The following is a 20,646-nucleotide window of genomic DNA, read 5'->3' as shown; positions in this document are numbered from 1 at the left end:
CGGCAGAGTTATGCCAAGTATGTGAGGAGCCCGAGAGGGCCAGCGTCGGTCATGGGGAGCCGCCGCCGCCGCCGCCGCCTCCGCGAGCGCAGCTTTCTCGCGAGCCGGGCTCCGAGTTATCCCCGCACCGGGGGCGAGCCTGGCTGCTGAGGCGGAGGGGGATGACGGACCCTCTGAGGAAAACGTTGTCCAGGCTCCGGGGAAGACGGGGTCCCCACGCCACCGGGGGGCTCGGTCTCCGGGCGGCCGCAGCAGCCACCGTGGCGGCCTCTTCGGCTGCCGAGGGAGACGCAGGTAGTGCCCGGGACGCCCCCTCAGGCGAGCGCGCCAGCGGAGCTCGGCCGAACCTGGAGCGGCTCCCGCCGTCGCCTCAGGCGTGGGGTCCTGAGGCGGGGGTCCTGGGAGGGCAGCCGGCGAGGTCGGGGGCGCTCGGGCCTCCGCCGCGCGGCTGGAAGGAGGCCACCCCCCCGGGCCGCGGACTCAGTCGTGCCTTTCTGTACGCCCCGCCGGGCTCCGAGGGCAGCGGAGAGGACGAGGAGGAAGACGCCGACTACTACGAGAACCTGCCGGGAGACTTCCAGCCTGCATCCAAGCCTGAGGGGGCGGAGGCGGAGCTGTGGCCCCCGCCTCCCCTAGCCGTGGGCTCCTCCCCGGGGGCGGAGGGCGGCCGCCTGGAGACAGGCAGGCTGCAGACCCAGTTGCGAGAGGCCTATTATCTGCTGATCCAGGCCATGCACGACCTGCCCCCTGACTCCGGCGCGCGGCGGGGCGACCGGGGCTGGGCAGATCGCGGTTGCCCTGCGGGAGCCCGGGCTCCGGGCCAGCCGCCTTCCCCCTGCGGCGCGGCGGACCGCCGAGCCTGCCCCCGAGACTGGGAGCGCGGAGGCGGCGGCTGCCCTTGGCAGCAGGTGTCCCCGCCCCGGTCGCCTCCGGGGGAGTCGGGGGGAGGCCGCCCACGGACTCCTCGGATGCGGCTGTCCTGCAGCAGAAGTCTCGACAGCCTCCAGGTGGGTGCCAAAACGCCTCCCTTCCAGCGGTGGCCGAGCGACAGCTGGATCTGGTGCGGTACGCGCGGGGAGCCGGACCAGCCGCCGCCACGTGGAGGCGGGATGCACGGCTGGAGCGGAGGCAGCACCTGGGCCGCGGCGCCCTCGGGCCCCCGGCTTCCCAGATCCGAGGACCCTGGCCGCTCCACGGGAAGCCGCGGCAAAGGGGACGGCCAGGAGGGGCTCCCCTTCCTCAGGCCGCCTGCGGTGACAGTCAAGAAGCTGCAGAAGTGGATGTACAAAGGACGTCTGCTGTCCTTGGGAATGAAGGGTCGCGCCCGTAGGACACCTCCCGATAGCACGGGTGCTCAGGCAACCTCTCCAAATCTGGGCGCTTTGAAAATGCGGGAAAGCCAGGTCCTGTCGGTGCCTCCAGACCAAAGAATTACGCTAACAGGTAGGATGCCTTGGAATCAACATGCTAACTCTTTGAGCCTTAAAGTTTACCGAGCGGGCTTTGGTTTTAGAGCGAAGAAGAAGGTTATGGTTTTGCAGACAGGTACGTGCCCGTGCCAAAGTGAGTGTCATGTCAATGGCAGCCTAATACGATTTCCCGGTTACCCAGGATCATACGTTCTCTCGTTTTTTTTGCTTTTATTTATTTATTCTTTTTGACAGTGGCATGAGGAACTTGGGGATTTTGTCTTTTCTTCTCTAAGAACCAGTGTACCTACCTTCTCCTAAGCGCAACAGTGAGTAAAGGTTAAGTTCACCACACACTTTTTAGTGGATTTAAGAGTTGGGCGGTGCTGCCTTGATTTTTATTCTTTGTAGCTCTAGGCGAACTGTAGACTTTTGTGGAGTTTGTGAATTTGAATTTGATCCAAGTTAGACTTTATGGGCTTTTTAAACTGTCATTTTAGTCATTACACCTCCTCACTCTCCCCCACCCTAGGAGCGTTCGTGCACACAGACATATACAGAACCCAAACCCAAAGCCAAAGTAAACCGAAAAAAATCTATCATAGTAAAAAAATTTTTTTAGTCGGGTAGGATTTCACTTGTTTCTTATCTTCATCTTTCTCTCCCCTCCCTAACCCCCAAACCTAGCTCTAGATAATCTTCTTATTGTGGAAAATGAAGGGCACTTGGATTTTAATCAAAAGAAAAGTATGTGTTATATACTTTTAAAGAAAGTGTGGACATTTAAAGTCATTTGTAAAAAGTATATTTGTCCTAATAATGGAATTTTGCTCCCTGTTTCATATGTGTGATTTTTAGTTTTCACTGAAGGTTTACATCATCAATTCTAGAAATCTCTGAAGTTGTAAATAACAAAAAATTCTCTTGTGAAAGAAGTACCTTCAAACTGAGCCAAAAACAACATGATCTTTTGGATTACACTCTTAAAGACTTTAAGTGAACATAATGACTTACATATTAGTAATAATTTAAAAAATATTAAATGCTGAAATGTAAAAGTATTCACAGTATTTGGCTGTTTCCCTGGTAAGAATTACAAATCCTACAGGGCTAGTTTTGTACACATTAACTTTTTTAACCAATAAACACAAAACTGAGGAGAAACAAAGTTCACAAAACTTTTTATTACACAATGAAGACAAGTCAAATGATTCACTTCAAGTGTATGCAAAACTAGAAAAGTTTTTCTGAATCTATGAAGTTTAACCCACACCTGTCAAAATTTTCCCTCAAACTTTTTCCATTCCATCTAAATAAAAAGATAGTAGAATGCAGATTTTTGTGAAGAGAGATGTACTTTATGCTGTTCATATTAAAGTATTCATTTCCAGTAGTAAAGTATTTGTAATCATTTATTATATTTTATTGCTATTATACCTTTATCTCCACTGATTTTGGTACAGTTAACTCTTTGTAAGACAGTTAACTTTTAGCAATAACAAAAATCTGTATAAAACTTAAGTAAAATATGTATTACCCTTTTGTTGCAAAGGTTAAACATTACTATCTGATGGCTTTTAATATTCTCAGCTGTTGTGGAAAAATTCAAGTTTTTTAAAAATAATAAATGAAGTAACTTTTAAGAATGAATTCATTGACTTTTTTCATTGAGAAACTAAGTAAATGAAATTAATTTTAAAATAAATGACATTAGAATTACTATGTGATTATGTATAAATTAGATATTTACTGTGTATAAATTAGATATTTCACAAGAAATCTAAACAAAAGTTTAGGTAACCTCTGGTTTAAAAAAGTTACTCAGATGTTTCCTTTCAAATCATTAGTTTATCTTTTAGGAAAGATTAAAAATACTTTATGCAATGTTTATATATCTAGTATAGATTTGAAGAATTTAGTCTTTTTTAAAAAATTACTTTTTCTGATGGTTAGTTCAATTTTCTAAAAACATTCTGGATACTTTAAAGGGTCTGCATATAATCTTTATTACACCCCCATCCCCTCACTACCACCCCCACCCCCCGCCCCAACGTGAAGGTATGACAGCTATTATTGAACAGCAACAGCAAAAGAAAATAAGAGGTTAAGTACTTTGCCCAAGGTCACTTAAACTAGTATATGGTTTATGTATACTAGTATATAGGTCCAAACTATTATGTGGATTCAAACTCAAGTCTTTATAACTCCAAAATCCCTATTAATATAAGGTCAAAGTAACTTTATGGGCTTCCCCGATGTCTCAGTGATAAGAAATCTGCAGTTCAAGAAACCTGGATTACATCCCTGGGTCGGGAAGATCCCTTGGAGGAGGAAATGACACCCACTCCTGTATTCTTGCCTGGAGAATTTCATGGGATCTCAGAGTCGGATGACTGAGTGACTGAGCACACACACAAGCAAAGGGACTCTAAATTTCCTTAGAGGTTTGATCTAATTAATTCTCTTAAATTGCTTGGATTGAGGAGATGGGAAATAAGTAACTTCCTCAGAGTAGCAAAAAAGTTGAGGGACTCCTAGAATAGAATCAATTGCTATATCCACTTTACACTTTTACCTTTCATTAGTTCAAATTGGTTACTTGGATTCTGTTTTTAATCATGTTTTCTAAAAAATTAACCAGGCAGTCCTGATGAAGCAGTACATTCTTGATTGTATAAAGATGTTAAATAGCCTAAAGGTTTCTATCACATTTTGCTATACAATATGATTTGTGATTTTCAAAATACAGTTATAGTTAGAATTTATAACATGAAACAACTATATTGGGGGACAGAGATACCTAGTCTACATAGGTGTTTTGGAAGTTTTTGAGACCATATGACAAATGGAAGCCAAAGTGGTTTTCTGTTTTGATTTCTGGCTCCTATTAAGAATCATTAAAATTTTTGATATTATAATGCTGCCAGTGATTTGATGCAGAATGTAGTGTTCACAGATTGGCCAGTTTGTTACTAGTTGAGATGATTAATTGAGAAATCTAAAGTCATTCCATAGTAAATACTGTTAAGTTTCTGCAAGCCGTAAAAGGGAATTTAAATTTATTTACTGACTATACTTCATTATAAGTCTTTATAAATTTAATTAGCAGATAGTACTCAGAAATAAATGGAAAAGTTTATTTTCCAAGTTGAGCACCAAGTTGAGCTAGCTTGACCTTACTGCTTTAAAAAACAGTTAGCCTACTTTGACTCTACTCTTCTTGTTCCGTGATCTGTGAAAAAAGAAAAATTAGGGCAGGTAACAGGTAGTATTAAATAGCTGGTATGATCTTGTGCATTATATCTTAAATTGAAGTTGACAATGCAGATTCCTACTAATTCTGTTTTCTGAAATATATGTAGCTCCATTTTTGTAACTTTATGAGTTATATTTTCTTTATGGATTTTTCCAATAAATTCTTTCATGCATTAGCCCTTTCAAGACTAGTAAAACTATGTAGGCAAGTAATTTTTGTCTGTCTTCTACATCTAAATCCTTCTGTTAGAAATTCTGCCATCGTGGCCCCAGAAGCAAGCAGGTCCATGTTTTAGTTTCTGTTTTTTTGTTTTGGGAAGAGTGCCATAAAACATCAGAGTTGCTGGTGGCAGGAAAACACTGAGAATGACAAATTCAGCAGAAAACAGTGTTGTGTTGCTTTTTGAAAGTCCTACATTTCTAAATGGTCCTTAATGTTTTGAGAATCTCTATTGGTTGTTAAAATGAAGGTTTAATATGTATGAGGGTGGGACTTTGAGGTTCTACATTTTAACAAACTGCCAGTATAGATGTTATTTGGTATACATTTTTAGAATAGTAAGGCTCTGTAATTCTCAGTACCTCCAATCACCTATCTTGATATTTTGTTAAATGTTTTGAAAAAGCATTCTACTTTATTCTGGCACTTGATACTTATACTAACCCCTTTATTAGAGCAAAGCGCTTGACCTCTTTCTGCTTCAGTTTTTTTTGTTTGTTTGTTTTTTGGCTGTGCTGGGTCTTTGCTGTTGTACTTGTGGTGAGCAGCCTTTTCATTGTGGTGGCTTCTCTTGTTGTGGAGCACGGACTCTAGGCTCACACGCTTCAGTAGTTGCAGCATGAGGGCTCAGTAGTTATGGCCCATGGTCTTAGTTGCTCCGGCATGTGGGATCTTCCCAGACCAGGGATTGAACCCATGTCCCCTCCATTGGCAGGTGAATTCTTAACCACTGGACCAGCAGGGAAGTCCTTCTGCTTCAGTTTTGTAAGCATGAACTTATATTTACTACTTATCTATGACAAGTATAAGCAGCTCTCTCTGTGTTGGTCTTACCTTGCACCAATAAAAGTAAAAGATTTTAGAATCAGCAAGAGAGGAGGCCATATAATGTAATGGCTAGTAGAATAGAGATTTTGGGTTTCTGATCAAATCTACCACTTACCAGGCTTATGACTTTGGACAAGTTACTCAACCTTGCGTAGCCCCAGTCTTCAGGCTGCTGTGAAGATGAAAAAAGATAATCCGTTTGGTACCATACCTGGCACTTAGCTGTTACCAAGAGAAAGGCAAGCAAGCTTTGTGAAAATATTGCCTGTCCCAAGTCATTAAGATTCTGGCTGGATAGTGATCTGAAGTTGAGAAAGACAGCCTTAAGGAACACTGGGAATTGAACTAGAGGACACCACTTTAGGAACAATAAAAACTCTTAAGAAAAATGCTGTATGCTAGCTTTGGGGATAGAAAAGTAGAGAAGGGAAATTTGAGACTGTTTTTAGTTCTCTGAAAGTGAGGAGGCATAAGAGAGGAAAAGACAAAAAAGGCACAGAGGAAAAGATGAGCAGAATGAAGAAGTGCTTCTATAGTGGTGCCCTCTAGTTCAATTCCCAGTGTTTCTTAAAGCTATCTTTCTCAACTTCAGATCAATTGCAGATCACTCTCCAGCCAGAATTGCAAACTCCTAATTTATCCCATCTCTCCTTCCCCTCTGGTAATCATAAGTTTGTATCTGTGAGTCTGTTTCTGTTTTAGAAATAAAAGTTCACTTGTATCATTTAAAAATTGTTTTTAATTTAAAAATTTTTTATTTTTGGCTGTGCTGGGTCTTCGTTGCTGCAGCTGGGCTTTCTCGAGTTGCAGTGAGTGTGGGCTTCTCTTCATAAGCCTACATATGGACTTAGTTGCTCCAGGACATGTGGGATCTTCCTGGACCAGGGATTAAAACCATGTCCCCTGCATTGGCATGCAGATTCTTAACCACTCGACCACCAGGGAAGTCCCTGTATTATTTTTTTAGATTCCACATATAAGTGGTAGCATATTATATTTGTTAGACTTATTTCACTTAGTATGATCATCTAAAGGTCCATCCATGTTGCCACAAGTGGCATTATTTCACTCTTTTTATGGCTAAGTAATATTCTATTGCGTATGTATGCATTACATCTTCCCTATCCATTCGTCTGTCAATGGACACTTAGATTGCTTCCATATCTTGGCTATTGTAAATAGTGCTGCTATGAAAATGAAGCTGCATGTTTCTTTTTGAATTAGAGTTTTCGTCTTTTCTGGATACAGGTCCAGGACTGTTGTTAGTTTTAAGTGTAAAGGAGACAGAACCAAACTCTTGAATCTTCAGGTTTCATTGATTAAAGTAAATTAAATTAATTCAAGATATTTATTGAATATCTATTAAATGTTTGCATATTAGATTCTGAGAGAGTGGAGGTAGGTATCCTTTGGTAGTAGTCCAGGTGTACTCATGTAGACTTTGTGATCGGTTTGAGTGCTGCCTCTTCCATTTACCAATAGGTGATTCAGGCAAGTTACTTGACTTTTCTGAGTAGTACTATATAGTTTCAAAGTATTTTAAACATTACCTTACTTAGTCCTAGGAGCCACCCTATAAGGTTAATTGGGTTGATACTATCATCATGTTCAGAGAGGGTCACCTACTTCCCTACTTTTAGTAGCTGGCATGCTGTGGGGGAGACAGGTGAGAGCATGGTTTGTTGGCAGAGTAATATCTCTGCTTTTCAATATACTGTCTAGGTTGGTCATACCTTTCCTTCCACAGAGTAAGCGTCTTTTAACTTCATGGCTGCAGTCACCACCTGCAGTGATTTTGGAGCCCCCCAAAATAAAGTCAGCCACTGTTTCCACTGTTTCCCCATCTATTTCCCATGGAGTGATGGGACCGGATGCCATGATCTTTGTTTTCTGAATGTTAAGCTTTAAGCCAACTTTTTCACTCTTCTCTTTTACTTTCATCAAGAGGCCTTTTAGTTCCTCTGCACTTTCTGCCATAAGGGTGGTGTCATCTGCATATCTGAGGTTATCGATATTTCTCCCGGCAGTCTTGATTCCAGCTTGTGTTTCTTCCAGCCCAGCGTTTCTCATGATGTACTCTGCATATAAGTTAAAGACAGACTTAAGTTTGAATCCTAGGGCTAGCACCTTGACCATATTCCTCATATGTTTGAAGCTTATGGAACTAATTCAACCTGTCTCAGGATTACTGTGGTGGGTTAAAGGAGGTTAAGGGCTTTCTTATTGCTTTATCTCTTGTTCCTGCCACATAATAGGCACTCAGTAAATATTTATTGAGTAAATAAATATCTGACATAGTAGGCATTCATGGGAGATTTCTTCCCTTCTAAGTCTGTTCCTCTATTCTTGCCTCTGGAACTAATTGAACTTGAAGCCCAGTTTGTGTTTAAGGCTTTGTTTTGTTTTTAAATTAATCTGCTTGATTAGGTAACATTTAGGGTTATAAAAAGGGCAAATTTACATTTTCAAATGATTTTTTTCAGTAGAAGGGAGGTTACTGAAAACCTTTATTATACATGAACCAAATTTTTTGGTTGTTGTTAAGTTCCTCAAAGTTTAATATGTTTTTATCACTCTGTTACTAGACTACTATATTTTACTTGCTGTAATACTAAAATGAATCAACCGTCTACGCACTCAAAGTAGCACAGACCATAGTTTACAAACCTGGCATGATCTTAAAATTAGAAATATGGTTTTGTTTTAATTATTTATGCATAGTAAATTAGCATTAGTTCAGTTCAGTTCAGTTCTGTTCAGTCACTCAGTCGTGTCCGACTGTTTGCGACCCCATGAATCGCAGCACGCCAGGCCTCCCTGTCCATCACCAACTCCCAGAGTTCTCTCAGACTCACGTCCATCGAGTCGGTGATACCATCCAGCCATCTCATCCTCTGTCGTCCCCTTCTCCTCCTGCCCCCAATCCCTCCCAGCATCAGAGTCTTTTCCAATGAATCAACTCTTCACATGAGGTGGCCAAAGTACTGGAGCTTCAGCTTTAGCATCATTCCTTCCAAAGATATCCCAGGGCTGATCTCCTTCAGAATGGACTGGTTGGATCTCCTTGAAGTCCAAGGGACTCTCAAGAGTCTTCTCCAACACCATGGTTCAAAAGCATCAATTCTTCGGCGCTCAGCCTTCTTCACAGTCCAACTCTCACATTCGTACATGACCACAGGAAAAACCATAGCCTTGACTAGACGGACCTTAGTCGGCAAAGTAATGTCTCTGCTTTTGAATATACTATCTAGGTTGGTCATAACTTTTCTTCCAAGGAGTAAGCGTCTTTTAATTTCATGGCTGCAGTCACCATCTGCAGTGATTTTGGAGCCCCAAAAAATAAAGTCTGACACTGTTTCCACTATGGACAATATATATTTAATTTATTGACTATCACTGAAGCCAGCTTTATGTGACTTTTTGGAAGTGTAGAAATTTTCCCCTTTATATGTAATTAATGTTATACATTTTTAGAGTCTTATCCATTATATTAATACATGCACATATCTAAGTATTTGATGTTCTACATTGGGCTATGAATTCCTTAAGGGCAGGGACCATTTTGTTCATTCTTGTATTCTTGCTACTTAAGCTTATGCCTCAGTAATATAGCTGTGTTGTGTTTATTGTGAGACAGGATACTTAGTCCTAATCAAGGGCCTTCTAGGGATTTTTAATTTTTATTTTTGCTCTAGATATTTAGAACTTAAACTCTGTATGAGTTGCTACTGCATTATGTGGTTAGAAAACAAATGTTATTTTGAAATTTCAATAATCAGTAAGATAATTGAAATAATTAGTAATAAATGAGATACATTTATTTTGAAAGATTTATTCAATCTTTAGATTTATTTTTTAAAGATTTTATTAATCTTTCTGTGAAAAGGTAATAATATTACTTTGTAGTTTCTAAAGTTCTTGTAGTAGTGAGTTGAAAGTTACTCATATTAAAGGCATGCTGTGTACCAAGCATTCTATACAAGCTTTTTATAAAATATGTTTTGCTTAGGATAAAGCTGTTTTAGCCCTATGATATTTATAAAGGTGGTTTCAAAGTTTGTTTATTGTTTTTCTTAAGAATTCTTACAGTACCTGATAACTAAATAATAGAAATCATGTTTAGGTGGAAAATCCAAAGTTTTTCTTATTTAAGTTTAGTCTCTGAATGTGATTAATATTACACTTTTTTTTCTTTTTATCTTTTTAAAAATAGTATTTTAATAACTGGTCTAAAGTGACATATCTTTCTTGGTATGTGAGGTATTATATTCTACCTTCTTTTTTTCTTTGAAACAGATTTATTTGAAAATGTCTGTGAGTCTTCAATGAAGAGAAACGAACTTAAGGATCTGAAGGATAATATTGGCTTCAGGGGTCATAAGCCACTTAACAGCATCACTGTGTCAAAGAAACGCAATTGGCTATATCAAAGTACTCTGAGATCTTTTAATTTGGAAGAAGAAAATAGGAAATGCCAAGATATAAGTCATTTATCTGTTTCACCTATTTCTCTACCTAAACAGCAGCTGTCACAACCTTTTCTCAAATCATCTGAAGAATATTGTACGTATATGGTGTGTAATGCTACAAATTCTTCATTATCAAGAAACTGTTCGTTAGACTTTAATGAGGAAAATGATGCAGATGATGAAGGAGAAATATGGTACAACCCCATTCCTGAGGATGATGACTTTGGTATTTCAAATGCCTTGAGTTTTGGTGAGACAGACTCTGCTGTTCTGAAGTTTCCTGATGTCAGTTTGAGAGTATTATCTGGCAGTAACCTAATGAAAGCAGAGCAGTACACTGAAGACTTGCTCTGCCCTTCTGAACACACAGGCGATGTTCAGCCCGCACAGTCAAACGAGATAAATCCTGTAGATTCCATCTGTCCCACAGAGTTTGTGCAGCAGTACAAGCAAAGGCATAGACACAAGATGCAAGAACGTATAATTATAGAGGACAGGCCCATGTTGAAATCTCCTTTTTCAGGTAAAGATGATCGTATATCTGCCATTTCTTCTTTCATTTTCAATTCTTTGGCAGTATCTAAAACTAAGTATAGATGTTTATTGTAGCCTTGAACCTTTCCTTACAATGTGAGTGTATTTTCATGAAACTAAAACTCAAAAAGATTTATAAACACTTTTATGTACATGCTGGTTTAATTATTCCTATCACAGACTTTGTTTTGTAAGGGGTGAAGGAGCTGGAATCCTACACCAACTTTTAGTGTGTATGGTGTGGTTTAATGTCTGTCCATCGAGACAGTAATCACCTTTCCCTTAGTTGAAAGCATGGAGTCACGGGGACTGGAAAAGATGTATTCTTTGTGTATGTCTTGTTTTGCTTCCTTCATGTATTCATTCATTCACACCTAGCCTGGCCACAGGTAAAAAATTCTGTGTTCAGTATACTAGTAGTCATTAGTTTTCACTTTTGTGCCTACATTTCCTCAGAAACAAAGGAAAAGAAGAAGAGACAAAGAGACCGGAGGTGAAAGTAAATATTTTGCAAATAGGTGCTACAATAGATACGGAACCCAGAAAGGAAGTAACTGAATATATATTAGGTTGAACCATATGAAATTGCCAATATTTAACAGCTTTTGACCTGAAAAAAACCTGATATTTCATACAGTTCAACCTAATGGTTTTATTCTTGTTTGATTTCTGTTGTGCTTCTTTTTAAATTTAGTCCCAGATGTAGTACCCAGAAAACAGAGCATAAGCACTTTTGAAGTGAAGTGAAATTCTCTCAGTCATGTCTGACTCTTTGAGACCCAGGGCAGAATCCTGGAGTGGGTAGCCTGTCCCTTCCCCAGGGGATATTCCCAACCCAGGGACTGAACCCAGATCTCTCACATTGCAGGCAGATTCTTTACCAGCTGAGCCACAAGGGAAGCCCAAGAATACTGGGTAGCCTATCCCTTCTCCAGTGGATCTTCCCAATCCAGGGATCATACGAGGGTCTCCTGCATTGTAGGCGGATTCTTTACCAACTGAGCTATAAGGGAAACCCTAAACACTTTTAGTTGTAATTATAAAGTGTTGTTTAGAAAGCAGTTCTAAAAAAAAAAAGAAAGAAAGCAGTTCTATTTTATATCAAGGCATTTTAATTTAGAAAATTTCAAATTATAACAGAATATTCAACTATGTGGAGTGTAGCAGGTGTTGTTAGTACTTGTCCATATACATTGGGTGTTGTTATTTATTTAAATGGTGGCAGCCTACTTCCAAACATCATTATCTGCATCTCTACTTGGAGGACTCCTTCCGAAGTGTTAGGGAGTCTCCTGCAGGTCAGCCTGAGAGTGCCCTTCAACTCCTGATTGACAGGAGTTGGTGTAGGCCTGCACCAGCTCTCTCCACCCTTGTTGGGATAATTCTACATTTTTTTCCCAGTTTTCTCATGAAATTAAGCTCTAGTTACCCTTAGTGGTAGCAGGCTTGATAATTCACCTTGAATTTTCTCCTGAATTTTCTTTCTTGCTGATATTTTTTTACTTTACAAATAAACTACTTGCATTTGGATCCTTTTCTCAGGGATGTGAGGAGAAGGAGTAAATGTTACATTGATACAAAAAAAAAAAGTTAAAAAACAGTGTGAAGTATATGATGTTAATTTTGAAAGAAACAATAAAAAGCTATACTGGAAATGTTAATACCTGACTCCCCCACCCCCAACCCCCAGTGTTGGGATTAAAATTTTTTGTGTGTGTGCATATCTAAGTGTAAACTGATTTTCCACAGTGACTGTGTGTTTCTTTTGTAATGTGGATGTGAAGAGTAATAAATGGTATATAAAATAATACTTTGAAACACAGGTTGAGATCCAGGTGGAGTGATGAGGAAAGCTTGCAGGAGAAGGGCAGACAGATCGTGATGGGTGTGGAATGGTGCAGAAAAGGCAAGAGGGCATTAAGTATAAGAGCAGTGTTAGAAAGTCAGTGTATGTCACGTGAGATACACTTTAAGTTACTGTCTTTAAACTTTATTATTTTATGTTTGTTGCAAATTGTGAATCTGTTAAGAGGACAGACATTACCGAAAAAACAAAAACAACCACCCAAATTTGAAAGTACAGAAGGATGTGAATTATGTCTCCTTTCTTACTGTTATTCTTCTCCTAAGCTTATTGTTATAACAAGTACATTCCTATGTTGACCAGAGGAGATATTTAGACAATTTATTTATACAATCTTTTTTTTTGTTTTAATATGGTCAGAAAGGTTATTTACCTAAAGTGATAATGTTTTCTTTAGCAACACTGGCAAAAATCTGTTGGGAAATAGGCAGAGAGAATGGTTAAATTTCAAAATAATGTTTTGATTAAGAAATAGGAAAGCTCAAGTATTTTTAATATGAATGACAGTTTTATGATCATGCTGACACAGTTATGACTGTTTTTTGCCTATTAACTTTTGGATATATATATACCTTTTATCTAGTTGCTCTCATAGAGGACTGTTTTGGGTTTTGCTGATTTCACTTATTATCTATACTTTGTATTCTTACATGTGGTGGTGGTTTAGTCGCTAAGTCGAGTCTGACTCTTGCGACCCCATGCACTGTAGCCTGCCAGGCTTCTCTGTCCATGGGATTCTCTAGGCAAGAATACTGGAGTGGGTTGCCATTTCCTTTTCCACGGGATCTTCCTGACCCAGGAATCATACGTGGCTTTCCTGCATTGCAGGCAGATTCTTTACCGACTGAACTATGAGGGAAGCCCCATTCTTACATGTCGATTAATGTTATTGTTCCCCAATTTTTATAGTATTTAATTGGGTTGATGTGCCCTATTTGACTGGTTCCTTACTGTTAGATGTTAATAGAATGTTTCCACTACTACTATGGTGATCTTTATCATGATCTGTTTTGCTTCATTAAGATTGATTACTATTAATAGTATCTTTACTTGGTCTTTACAGCTGGTAACTATTATAGGTAATTTCTACATTGTATTTCCTAAAAAGTTTATAGTTTACAGGCAACTAACAATTGGTTAATTCAATTATTCAATAAACATTTAGTTCCTGCTATGTGCCATTTACTGTTCTAGGTGCTGAAGGGAATGTGCCAGTTTCAGTTGATCCTAGTCTGGTTCATAAATTTATATTGAAAGATTTTTCCTTTTTTTCTTTCCCTAGAAAGTCCCATGAATGGAGCAGCCTGGTGCAGCCTACTGTCCATGGGGTGGCAAAGAGGTGGACATGACTGAGCGACTTCACTTTTCTTTTCTTTCTTTATAAGCTATAGCTAATCTGTGATTTGATTAGTATAATTGTGGTTTCATTTTAAGTGAATGTTGAACTTGGTTTGTCATATTTCAGCTCTTGGATTTTATAAAAACAAAGCTTTTTTGTTTCAATAAATTCAGTCTTGCCTGCAGTAGAAATGTGTTTTAAAAAAAGTCTTTATATTAGATTTACTCTTTATTTAATAAAACCTAAAACAATTTTATATACTGGGTAGCTTCTTTAGGCCATGACAAAATAGATAGATTGTATGCTACAGCAAGACTCTGATTACTGTAGAATATTTTAGACCAGTAAACCAGTAGAATTGTACTACAGTTTACAGTATAAGAGAATGCTTTGTCTAGTTTATTAAACACTCCATTTCTTATTAGTTACGTACCAGAGAAGCCCAACAGGCATACTTAAAATAGTCCTTTCTCTATAAAGAAACTATTTTGTCAATAGGACACATAGAGAAGGATGGAGAGAGGACTATTTAGACTATTTTAATATTTTGAAGAAAGGTCATTTAATCTATTGATTTTTTGAAATGAATAAACACTTTTCTTATTTTGATTGTCAAATGTACTACATAGAGTAGCCTCTGGTACTAGGGTCATTAAGGATCCTTATAAGGAATAATTAGATAAAGTATGAAAAATTAATTTAAATTTTAAACAATTGGGATAATACTATGTTTTTCTTTAAAAGCACAGTTTAAATTTATATATTACATTTTTAGAAGCTACTTTCAATTTGCTGTATTAATTTGAAAACTTACTAGGAAATATTCAGATTTTCAATGAAATTGATTACCCTTTACACATCCTTTTTTTTTTAACTGAGAATTAAAAGTTTAAGGTTAAGTGGAATGCTTTAACTTCTTAATAATAGTTGAAAAAAGGTCTTTGAAAGTCAATTTGATGTATATGTATGGACAGAAAAATGTTTAAAAAGATGGAGAGACTGCAAGTATAGTATTTTAGAGCACAGATTCTGAAAGCCTGTTTTCAGATATGAGTCCTTATTCTTCCACTTACCAGAAGTGATTTTAGACAAATTAGACAGCTCATGCATCAGTTTCCTCATCTGGAGAATGGTCTCTTAACTCGTAAGGTTATTATGAGAGTTAAATGAGGTTCTGTGCATATTAATTATTAAATTAAGTTTTCATACTTTGTCTAGCTCAGTAAAAGTTGACAGGTATTATTTTTAATAATAAATATTATAATTTAAAAATAATAATAGACTTCCCTGGTGGCTCAGACGGTAAAGCATCTGTCTACAATGCGGGAGACCCGGGTTCGATCCCTGGGTCAGGAAGATCCTCTGGAGAAGGAAATGGCAATCCACTCCAGTACTATTGCCTGGAAAATCCCATGGACAGAGGAGCTTGGTAAGCTACAGTCCATGGGGTTGCAAAGAGTTGGAGCTACTTTTAATATAATTTTCACTGTTATATTACCATGATTAATCTCCTGGTAGTACAGTTTTACAATGATTAATCTTTTGGTGATATGGACTGGTTTTTTTGTGCTTTTTAAATTTTTAGAAAAACTTTTTATTGTAAGCCTGAGTAACTTTGACATTCAGAAAAAAATAAAGCAATTTTTGTGGAGAAAAAATTGAAAGCGTTTTATACTTTATTCTTTATAGAAACTGAAAATTATAAGAAAATGCATTTTATCAATCATTCTCATAATAGGTGAAATTTCTAAATAAATATATTAAAGTAGGAAATGTGAAAATTGGTGAACACATTAAAATAGAAAATTTCCCTAGTTTTCTTTGATATCCACTGTTTACAGTTATAAGTATATTGCCGTGGGACAGATTTAAAAGGAACCTATATTACCTTCCTTCCAAACCTTCAGAATAGAAAAGCAGATGAAGAGGGGGATGTTTCTTTCCACCATAAGCCTTTTGTAGATCTTGATATTCTGCTTAAACTTGGTAATGGGAATTCAGCTAAACTTTTGACTAAACCTCACCATTAAGATGAAACAGGGAAGAATTTCTGTCCATATGAGAGCTTGTTAAATTTGTGGTTTATAAAGTAAAAAGAAATAGAAACATATCACCTTATTTATTTATTTTTTTCAAGGTCCTGGGAGTATAGCTGCTACAAACAAGACTGATTTGGGAGTTATGGAACCGTCTTCACCAAGCCCTAGCCCAGTGAAAAAAGGCAGTTCAATGAATTGGTCTTTCCCGGATAAAATAAAATCTCCACGAACTGTGAGGAAACTTTCCATGAAAATGAAAAAGTTGCCAGAACTTAGCCGAAAACTGAGTGTTAAAGGAACCTTGAATTATGCGAACAGTCCAGATAATACTCCTTCTTTGTCTAAATGTAACTGTCAAGAGATTCATCATGCTGTTATTCTACCTTCTGGGAATACAACTACAGCTGCTAAGAGGAATGTGATAAGTCGGTACCATCTTGATACCAGTGTGTCTTCTCAGCCCAGCTATCAGAAGAAAACCTCCGTGAGTTCTAAGTATTCCTGCAAAGGTGGTTACCTCAGTGATGGAGATTCACCTGAACTGATAGCCAAATCTAGCAAATATGGATCTGAAAACAAATTTGCAAAAGGAAAAGACATAATTCCAAATAGCGGCAGCAAGAATGAAATAGACATTGATGCTTTTAGACATTACAGCTTTTCTGATCAACCTAAGTGTTCACAGTACATATCTGGGCTCATGAGTGTGCACTTCTATGGTGCTGAGGATTTAAAACCACCTCGGATAGACTCAAAAGATGTCTTTTGTGCAATTCAGGTAGATTCAGTGAACAAAGCCAGAACAGCTTTGCTCACATGTCGAACAACGTTTTTAGACATGGATCACACTTTCAACATAGAAATTGAAAATGCACAGCATTTGAAATTAGTAGTGTTTAGTTGGGAACCCACTCCAAGGAAAAACCGAGTGTGTTGTCATGGAACTGTTGTTCTTCCCACCTTATTCCGAGTGACAAAGACACATCAACTGGCTGTCAAACTTGAACCTAGAGGACTTATTTACGTGAAGGTGACTCTTTTGGAACAGTGGGAGAATTCACTTCATGGGCTAGATATAAATCGCGAGCCAGTAATATTTGGTGTTGATATTCGAAAAGTTGTAGAGAAAGAAAATATAGGCTTGATGGTACCACTCCTGATTCAGAAATGTATTATGGAAATTGAAAAGAGAGGCTGCCAGGTATTAGTTTACTGTGTTTCTCTATTGCCCCCTTATCTATCTATCTGAGTAATTAATTCAATTTATTTATAGTAAGTCTTAGGAGAAGGAGTTCAAGGTAAGTTTAAAAAATCTAATTTAGACTTTTTATCATTCCTATTCCTTATTTTTATTACATTATTGTTTAGGATATAATTTATGCCTTAACCTGTGTTGTCAATGATTGAAAGCATGCTAGATGGTTCTTTATGTTTGATGCAGGGCTGCATGGATACTTTGAGATGAAGACATGGCATTTTACAGTGACATTCCTAGGAAAAGCCAGAGCTAATAACATGGACTAAGACTAATTTGTTTAAGGAATGTTTCTGCATGGTTTGACTTTCCTTTGATGGAGAGTTCAACAGTGAATCTTATAACCCTGTTTCACTCCTAAAATTAACTCCCTGCCCTTATTTCCTGTTCTACCTTAGTTCCACGCTTTGGAAAGCGTAAGCTTATCCATGTCTTACCTTTGGGAATAGCATGGTGGATAAGGAGAAGTCCTACTAATAAAAGCACATCTCATTCTCTTTTCCTTTTAAAGAAGGTAAAAGCAGTTCATTAGAACAAACAAAAAACCTGGTGCTATTTGTAACAAGATGGGCTTCCCTGGTGGCTCGGACGGTAAAGAGTCTGCCTGTAATACAGGAGACCTGGGTTCGATCCCTGGGTCGGGAAATTCCCCTGGAGAAGGAAATGGCAACCCACTTCACTATTCTTGCCTGGAGAATTCCACGGACAAAGGAGCCTGGTGAACCTTAGTCCATGCAGTCAGAAAGAGTCGGACATGACTGATACTTACTTTCATGTAAATGTTAACCAGTTGGTAGACCCTATTTTTTGGGCTTTCCTGGTGGCTCAGGCAGTAGAGAATCCACCTGCCAAATGCAGGAGATACAGGAGACTCTGGGTCAATCCCTGGGTTGGGAAGATCCCCTGGAGAAGGAAATGGCAACCCACTCCAGTATTCTTTTCTTGGAAATCTCATGGACAGAGAAGCGTGGTGGGCTATAGTTCACGGGGTTGCAAGAGTTGGACACGAATTAGTGACTAAACCACCGCCACCAGACCTTATCTTTATTTCATTAATACTTGTAGAATGACAATGAGAAGCAGTGTATCACTGAGGATATTAATATGGGGTACAAGTAATTATTTATCTTTTGCAAAACAAAATGAGCCTTAGAATCATTACTAAAGTGTTTTGCTTTAGTGCTATCAGAATTTATAACATTGATCAAAAATACCAAGGATGAATACCATAAAATCTGAAATATAATTTCTTTAGAAGAATATAGAAGCAAATGTTAAATAACCTACCTTGAATTTAACATGGAAACTATAGAAACCTCTTAACTTAATGGAGTTTGGTATAAAGATACAGGAAACTTAGATTCTGGTTTCTCATCCATTGTTGTGTGATGTTGGGCAAGTCACTTAATTTCTGTGAGTCTTTTCTGCTTATATTAATAAAAATAGATGTAGTAACTTCTTGAAGCAGAGAGGTAGGACATTTGAATTTTTGAAACCTCCTTCAGATATGTGATTCTATCAAGTTGAGTTTGTGTTGTCTGGGTGGAAGTGAGGCCTTTAGAATCCAGCTTTTGGTCCAGTTACTCTTTTCTTAAGGGTGTCTATTTTCCCTCCATATTTTTTCCCAGGGAGCATATAGAGATACCAGAAGTTAGGCAGGCTTTAAATAAAGCTAAAGTCTTTTACAATTGTACATTAAAATGTGTGTTAGTTGCTCAGTAGTGTCTGACTCTGAGACCCCATGAAATGTAGCCTGTCCATGGAATTCTCCAGGCAAGAATACCGGAGTGGGTAGCTATTTCCTCCTCTCGGGGACTTTTCTGACTCAGGGGTTGAACCCCGGTCTCCTGCATTGCAGGCAGATTCTTTACCGTCTGAGCCACCAGGGATGCCCCATAAGTAACTCAAGTAGCACTATACTTTTACAGTCTATTTTCTGAAAATATTTCATAAAGAGCAAGTAGATAAGACTGTTGTAAGTGATGTTAAATGCCAAGAAAATATTTTTTAGGAATGCTTTATTTCTATAAAGTTTAGAAAGATTTATTTTAATAAGAAATTATTTCCTGTGAAATAAAAAGTAAGATTTACAGTTGTATGTTTGAAACAGTTCTTTTTAAATGCCTTTTCTTGTTTTGTCTCTTTTGCTTCTCCCTGTTCCACCCCAATACACATACAGAAAGAAGCTGATATGTGCCTGTGTTTTATAAACCAGCATACTGCTTTAATTTTGTTTACCTTTCTAGTCAGTATTCCTTTTTTTTTTTAACCATGACAATTAGGTTTCAATAGTCATACTAAAATAGTTTGTGATATTTTTCCAAATACTTGGAAGGCTACTATCATACATCTTCTGCTTCGAGTGGGAAAAGATTAGTATAGAAATCATACTCATGGTCCGTCCAGTTTAGATTCTGTCCTTACTAGAGGCATCAAGCATGTACTTCAAGTGTTTGATTCAGGAAATCAGCCTCTGAAGTTAAGGAATATACCCTAAAATATTCCTCCCTGATGTATGTATAGTATATCTTCCTTCTTTTATTCACTTTTAAAAACTATGTTTGTAATATCAGCTTTTGGGATAACACATTCCTTTAAAGTATCACTCATTATTGAAGTATTACTTTCTTTAATTTGTTCTGTGTGCATCTTTCTCAAGCTTAAGAGGATGCATCTTTATGAGATTTTTGTGACACTCTAAGTTTGTTACACTAGAAGGGCTCTACTCAAGTTGGTTTCTTCTAATGTTGTAGTGTTTCCTTTGATCCTGTTTAATATTTTAGTTTCATTTTCTGGATCATTTGCCATTCTGATTTTCTTTCTCTTGATGTTGTAACTAACACCTGCTATTGTCACTGTGAATATACCGTGAATGTGGAGAAGAATAGGACATTTGAATTTTATTCCTAGTACATTCCTTGGTTTCCCATATCCTGTTGATCCTTTCAAATTCAGCAGCACCTTGAACTACCTTCTCTTAGAAATAGTTGTAGATTCTCTATTATCTTTAAGTTAATTCTGAGTGCTTGTCATCTCAAATATTTTGGATAACATTTCTGTGGATCCGTTACTGACACTTTCCTATATTAAGACTCACCTTTTGTAGTGTAGTCTATCAGTTATTTAATAATTCATAAGAGGTTAGTGTCATAAGTAAACCTGTAAATTTTATTTGCTTTCTTCCTCTAGATCATTTTTAATATTTTTAAATGATTTCTAGTTCAGATCCTTAGGGATCGCCTTGTGTGTTTTCACTTTATTTCTGTCTTGAAGTAATCTTTATCCAATCTTTCAGTTCAAGGTGACTGAACTTCCTAAATAGTCTTTGATGTAGAAATATAGATGACGACCACTTTCCTCAATTTTCATGAAGATTTTTTTCTTTTAAAAGGCCCCAGTTGCTTAATCAGGTTGTTTTCTCTTTAAGATACCAT

The 20,646-nt window shown here is 38.1% G+C and overlaps 1 protein-coding gene across 4 annotated transcripts in view; it reads left to right on the top strand.

Annotated features, from left to right (window-relative positions):
* Positions 1 to 38: 38 nt before the first annotated feature.
* SYDE2 (synapse defective Rho GTPase homolog 2) overlaps positions 39 to 20,646 on the top strand; it is a 41,337-nt gene continuing 20,729 nt past the window's right edge. For 2 of the 4 annotated variants that reach the window (XM_069596089.1, XM_069596108.1), the window contains exons 1-4: positions 39 to 1,443; positions 10,009 to 10,704; positions 13,862 to 13,918; positions 16,056 to 17,158. In XM_069596089.1, the coding sequence (XP_069452190.1) occupies positions 162 to 1,443; positions 10,009 to 10,704; positions 13,862 to 13,918; positions 16,056 to 17,158 (3,138 nt within the window). In that variant the 5' untranslated portion in view covers positions 39 to 161. The remainder of the gene's footprint in view (positions 1,444 to 10,008; positions 10,705 to 13,861; positions 13,919 to 16,055; positions 17,159 to 20,646) is intronic. The other 2 variants (XM_069596098.1, XM_069596114.1) reach the window with 1 other exon arrangement.

This window comes from Ovis canadensis, chromosome 1, assembly GCF_042477335.2.
Source record: "Ovis canadensis isolate MfBH-ARS-UI-01 breed Bighorn chromosome 1, ARS-UI_OviCan_v2, whole genome shotgun sequence".
NCBI classification, from domain to species: Eukaryota; Metazoa; Chordata; class Mammalia; order Artiodactyla; family Bovidae; genus Ovis; species Ovis canadensis.
Note: the sequence above shows the minus strand (reverse complement) of the source record. Positions and strands in the feature narration are given on the sequence as shown.